The sequence below is a fragment of the Penaeus monodon genome, chromosome 18 (assembly GCF_015228065.2).
Source record: "Penaeus monodon isolate SGIC_2016 chromosome 18, NSTDA_Pmon_1, whole genome shotgun sequence".
Lineage (NCBI taxonomy): Eukaryota > Metazoa > Arthropoda > Malacostraca > Decapoda > Penaeidae > Penaeus > Penaeus monodon.
The window spans coordinates 30,410,549-30,416,586 of NC_051403.1; the positions used below are offsets into that span (position 1 = coordinate 30,410,549).

General features: G+C 43.6%; 1 protein-coding gene across 1 annotated transcript; it reads left to right on the forward strand.

The window, feature by feature from the left end:
* The first annotated feature begins 313 nt into the window (after positions 1–313).
* LOC119584429 (trafficking protein particle complex subunit 10-like) lies at positions 314–5,907 on the forward strand. Its single transcript, XM_037933026.1, is given in 3 exon segments — positions 314–545; positions 3,316–5,181; positions 5,183–5,907. Coding segments are annotated over 3 exon segments (2,601 nt in total). The 5' UTR covers positions 314–520; the 3' UTR covers positions 5,893–5,907.
* The last annotated feature ends 131 nt before the right edge of the window (positions 5,908–6,038 follow it).

A 6,038-nucleotide genomic window follows, 5' to 3' on the forward strand; every position in this document is an offset into this window, starting at 1 on the left:
CGCCGAGTCAGCGCGCGCGCGTGCGTGTGTGTGTGTGTGTGTGTGTGTGTGTGTGTGTGTGTGTGTGTGTGTGTGTGTGTGTGTGTGTGTGTGTGTGTGTGTGTGTGTGTGTGTGTGTGTGTGTGTGTGTGTGTGTGTGCCATGCTTATAGCAAATACTCTTATGATAGCTGAATATCATTAATAATTACACATTACACATTACTAACAATTCTAATAATCATTCCAATAGACTTCATTCATAAATCCCCGGTAGCACCGTGCCGGGCCAGCCAATCAGAAGGCTTGCTGTCCCTTCCGCGGCGACCAATCAGAGGCCGCTGAAGCTCGCGACGGAGGGCGTATGTTTACATTCGTGTGTCAAGACGGCCAACGAAGGAATCAGCTGACTGGCACTGTGGGCTCTGTTGACACTCCTTCAGGCCATGAGAAGTGCCACCTTTGACGGAAGGCCGTAGACTGACGCTGAAGGATCGGACGGAAGGGCGATCTCTCTGGCCTCGAGAGGAGGAAGTGCAAAGATGAAGCGCAGACCTATCGTGACCTGTATGCTCTCCTCAAATTTAGTTTACATTGTTTTCATGTAGATAGATTATTTTTACGTTTACAGTAGTGTAGTTTTTATTATTTCCACTTTTTCACCCGTGCAATAATAAATTATTACATATCCTCGCATATAAAGGGCTTTATTGGTCAAGGAGAGATCTTGGATTTAGAAAGTTAAGTTATTTTGTCTTTTATTGGACATCTGTGAACATAGATAATCAAACAAAGTTAGGATTCTGTTACCGACGCATTTTCTAGATATGAAATCCCTAAAGCAAGGTATCATGCCAACCCAAAATCTAAATGTAGCCTTTCCTACGTGCTACTTATTTCCTAGATGGGGAAAGCCCCCCCCATTACCCCCCCCCCTATATTAGCACCTTGTTCCTATTGTAAGAAAACACAACATCAAGAACCGTGGCTTTTGAGGGTGTTGTGGACTGAATGTTGATATGCAGTGGATCCTTACCTCATTTTGCCAATGTACCTGTGTTGTTTAATATTATATTTTTAATGCTTTATAAGATGGCAGTGCCCATTTCCCTCTGTCTTTGTGCATCGCTTTCAGTAACATTAGCCATAAGTTTCTGCCAGTTATATAAATGTTCAACTTAATAGGCAATATAGTCTGAAATATTTCAGTTGATTTCAGGCAACCCCAAGATATCTTTAATGCCAATCTTTGATTAACCTCCCCATAACATTCACAAATTTGTTCTTCTCCTGAGCGTCCATGAATGTACTATGTACCTGTTCATTCACCTTCAGACAGTTCTTTCTGTGTGGCTTATTTCATTTTGATGATTGCATAAACCCACTAAGATGTTACACTTCTAATGAAGCAGAGTATAACAAAGAATAATTTATTATGAATATATAAGCACATCACAGTTAGATTGACTTTAGCTATCAAGTGAAAAGAAGGATCTGAGACAGTTTCTTTCTCTTTCTCTCTCTGATTGGATTGAGAAGATGTATGGGTATCATTGATCATGTAAGAGGGTTCCATTTGGCTAATTGTTTGTGTATGTATATTTGTAAGCATATCTTTTCCCATGACACCAATTTGTTGATAGTTACCCTTAATGTGACATAGCTACTGCATAAATTGAATTTCTGTAAATGCAACCTTCATTATCCTAAATGCCAACTGTCATAATCTAGTTGAGGTTCAGGACCAAGATCTCTATTTTCCAGATAAATGCTGTTAATGTCTGTTTATTATTTTTGTAAAGATTTCATGGCCTGTCAGCCAGAATATACTATGTTCTTGTTTTATTGAAAAAAGTAATGTGTGTTTTTTTATATCTGCTGCACATTTTCATGGTATATATAACTACTTAATTCCACTTTCAGCAATTGGTGCTAAGATCACTCCTACAGTTAGTCAATCTGTTTTGCATATGAGATATTCGGTATTCTCATGGTCACTAATATATAAAAAAATTTTCAAGAAATTTTGTGGAACTTTTAAATGAAAATCAATTTTCAACCAGTGTGCAGTTAACCCTTTCAGGAGTATATTATGTGCCTCCGGGTTGACGTGCCGGGACTTATAATCGTCGCCATAGATGTGAAGACCACTCATGCCAAATCAATTCCCATTACCATTCTTGTAATACTCGAAGATACTTGTTTAGAGTTGCTTCATATTTTTAAAGTTCTACTGACAAACATTCTGATACACAACGAGACTGAAGGGTATTCTTGTGTTATATAGACTCCATAGTTGATCATATTCATCTATGTGTGAATCAATAAGAGTGTCGGCAACGGAGTTGAAATCAGTTGGTTTGTTGCATGTTATTTTTTTTTTTTTTTTTTGCATAGTAAAAATGAGAAAGTGTAAATGCAACTTAACACATTTAGTGGCAGAAAAATAATATTTTGCCATGATGTAACAAGAATAATCTGGCATCTTCCATACATACATCATGCATTGTACAGACATGTTCCCCGTGATAGTTTCCGCCAGTTGCTGGCAAGTGCGTACATGCCACCCATCAGGAATGGGTTAAAAAAAAAACGATGGACATATCCAGGGAATAAAATTTTGTGTCTAGTGGATAGTGTGTTATCTCCTCCTCCCCTCCCTCCTCCTCCTCCTCCTCCTCCTCCTCCTCCTCCCCCTCTTCCTCTCCTTCTCTCCCCCCCCCCTCCTCCTCCTCCTCTCCTCCCCCCTTTCCTCCTCCTCTTCTTCTTCTTCCTCCTCCTCCTCTCTTCTTCTCCTCCTCCTCCTCTTCTTCTCTCCTTCCTCTCCTCTTCCTTCTTCTTCCTCCTTCCTCCTCCTTCCTCTCTTCCTCCTCTCCTCTTCTTCTCTCTTCCCTCCTCCTCCTCTTCTCTTCTTCCTCTCTCCTCCTCCTCTCCTCTCCTCTTCTTCTTCCTCTCCTCTCCTCCTCCTCCTCCTCTCTTCCTCTCCTCCTCCTCCTCTCTTCTTCTTCCTTCTCTTCTCTCTCTCTCCTCCTCTTCTCTTCCTCTTCTCCTCCTCCTTTCCCCCTCTCCTCTCTCTCCTCCTCCTCCTCCTCTCCTCCTCCTCCTCTCCTCCTCCTCTCCTCCCCCTCCTCCTCCTCCTCCTCCTCCTCCTCCTCCTCCTCCTCCTCTCTCCTCCTCCTCCTAGTCTTCCTCCTTTTATTCCTCTTTCTCCTCTTACTCCTCCTCCTCCTTATAGTCCTTCTCCTTCTCTTAGTCCTCCTCTTCCTCTTAGTCTTCCTCCTCCTAGTTCTCCTCCTCCTCCTCGTAGTAATTATATATATTTTGTCTAATGTTCTAGATGCAGGAGACAACGCACTTTTCACTGGCCTTCAGGCTGGCCTGGTTACTGCACTGCCTCAGGAGAGTGTGGAGTGGCGACGCTCCTATGGGCGTCCTTCCCGGTGTGTCCATGTGGAAGTGGACTTTGTTCCTTTTGCTGAGGAATGCCTTGTGAAGGATGTCACACGGACAATCCTTGGCCAACCCATCTTCCACACCTACTGGACAGATTGTGCTGATGTCGAGGCCTACAAGAGCAGCACAAGGGACAGCCTGCAGGCATGGGTAACATCACTGAGGCAGCAAGGGATCACAGATTGGATGGTAGTGTTGCTGGAAACACCAGACACACGCAAAGGAAATAAGTTGATCCCAAGAACCACTGTCCTGGACAAAATTAAAAATGACTTTGGTGGAAAACAGGCTGAAAGATGTGTTTCTTTGATTGACCCTTTGAAGACGGATTCAAGATCTGTGGAATCGTGGCAGACTCTGCTCACAAAGATGAGGCATTTGTTGATGGTGGCATACAATAGGGCTCTTAACAAATTTGAAGAGAACATGAGAGCAGAGCGTGAACGACGCACAGAAAAATCTTGGTCATTCTGTTCATATTTTCTTTTGCAAGAAGAATTAGCTCAAGTTTTCCAATTGCTAGCATTACATGATGAAGCTTTAGTGCAGTATGATGAGTTAGATGCTCTCTTTACACAGTTTGTGCTGAATTCTGCTGCAGGGGATACTCCACAGTGGTTAAGCAACTTCAGCCAACCATGTGAGAAGTGGGAGGGTTTGCACCTCACCCCAGATCTAGATGCTGTCATTCAGGGGAAGATCCGTTCCAAGGATGTTACCCTGCTAGAGTTTCGCAACTACCTCTTCCAACGTCAGTGTGCCCTACTCTTCCTCCAGAACAAGCCTTGGGAGGTAGCCAGCCGAGCTCTGACATTCCTCCAGAACACTCTGGGAGAACTCAGCATCCTGGAAGTTACAGTTGCTCCTGGAGGCATTGCATGCTGGGGTGTCCTCTCCTGTTTGGAAGTCATAGATTCTCTACAATCCTTCAAGGAGCCATCTACAACAGATGCACATGCTCACCACACTGCCCCACTATGGGCCTACGCCAGAGATAAGTTACAAGAGTTAGGAAGCCTGTGTGGGCTGATGCCAGGATGTGAGACCAGCAGCTCCCAGCTCCACACAGTTATCTCACTGGTGTGTGGGATGGGCAATGACCCTCATGCGCATGACTATCACCAGGAGGATGCACCAGTCCATGACACACCTATGACGAGGCTTAAAGATGCTCTCTCTTCACCACAGGCATACAAAAAGCATTACCTTGACTTGTCTGAGGTGGCCATCAGCACCTACAAACACATTGGTCGAATCAGGTCAGCAAGGCTCATTGGCAAAGAACTGGCCACATTCTACATGGCACAGGGAGAGGCACAGAAAGCTGCTACTTTCTTAACAGACCAATTGACCATGTTTTTAGAGGAGAGATGGTTGCTTTTGGCTGCTCACACACAGCTCCATTTGTCACATTGTTACCTTTCCACCAATGACCTAGAGAAGTATGTTAAAACTTGTGCACAGTTAGCTGGTTCCACCCACTTGGGACAGGAAATGAGGGAGGAACATTTTGAGAAGATGAAGACTGCCTTAAATGATGTTGAAGATGGATCATCTCTCCTGATACCCTGCGACAGAATATTTGAGGTGGAGGGCCTTCGACTGGTGTCAGAGGACCGCATCATACTAGAATCAGAGGTTCTGGTAGAGCTTTCCATCTTAAGTAAACTTCCAAGTACTGTCATGTGCAACCAAGTATATGTTGTGTTACAGCATGTTAAAGAAGAAATAGGGTCACTCAAGACCTATTCCTGAATTAGAAAGGAAATCAAGTTCATCAAGCTCAGCATCACAGCCAAGCACGCGCAAATCACAGTCCTCCTCTATGGTGCACAGGAGCAGCTCAAACTCAGCTGAAGTGGAGCGAAAGAGCCTGACAAATGAGGCAGCAGCAGCAGAGACAGAAATGGCTAGGCTGAATCCACTCACACAACCTCTTCATATGAGCCTCCATCTGGAGTACAAGCAGGACAAGTCTCTTTCATCTGCCTCCATAACTTGTGTTAATTCTCATAAAGTACTCAGAAGAAGAGACAGCCAAGGTGGAATGTATAAGGTGGACCGTAGTGTTGCTAAGGAACAACACAAAGACAAGCTTGTGGCCAAAGAGGTAGTTATTGCCCCTGGGAAAAATACTATCACATTATCCACTAAAGTGACCAGTAAGGGCTGCTACACAGCCAGTCAAGTGGTTTTAGCATTAGAGAAGCTTGAATTTATTTGTGGTAAGAATCACATTGCAGGCCCTCCACTGAGTCTGGAGGTTGTAAGCGAAAATCCTCGTATCTTCCTGGGTCGCAGGGACCGTGACCTTCTGGCAGGACTGCATCAGCCAATGGTCCTCACAGTGCACAGTGGAAGCTGGCACATCAAGCAGGTATGTGTTAAGTGCAGTGTTAGGTGGAGATATTCTCAGTCATATGACCATTGTCAAATTTTTATTTTTATTATTTCATTTTAGTAGAAATGAGTATAGACTGATATTCATTATGAATTAGAAACTAGTGGATAAGAATTAACAATTTTATGATGTTGTATATAAAGGAATGGACCCTCCAATTCCTCAAATGTTAATAAACTTATCAAACTGACATTGATATTATTTTT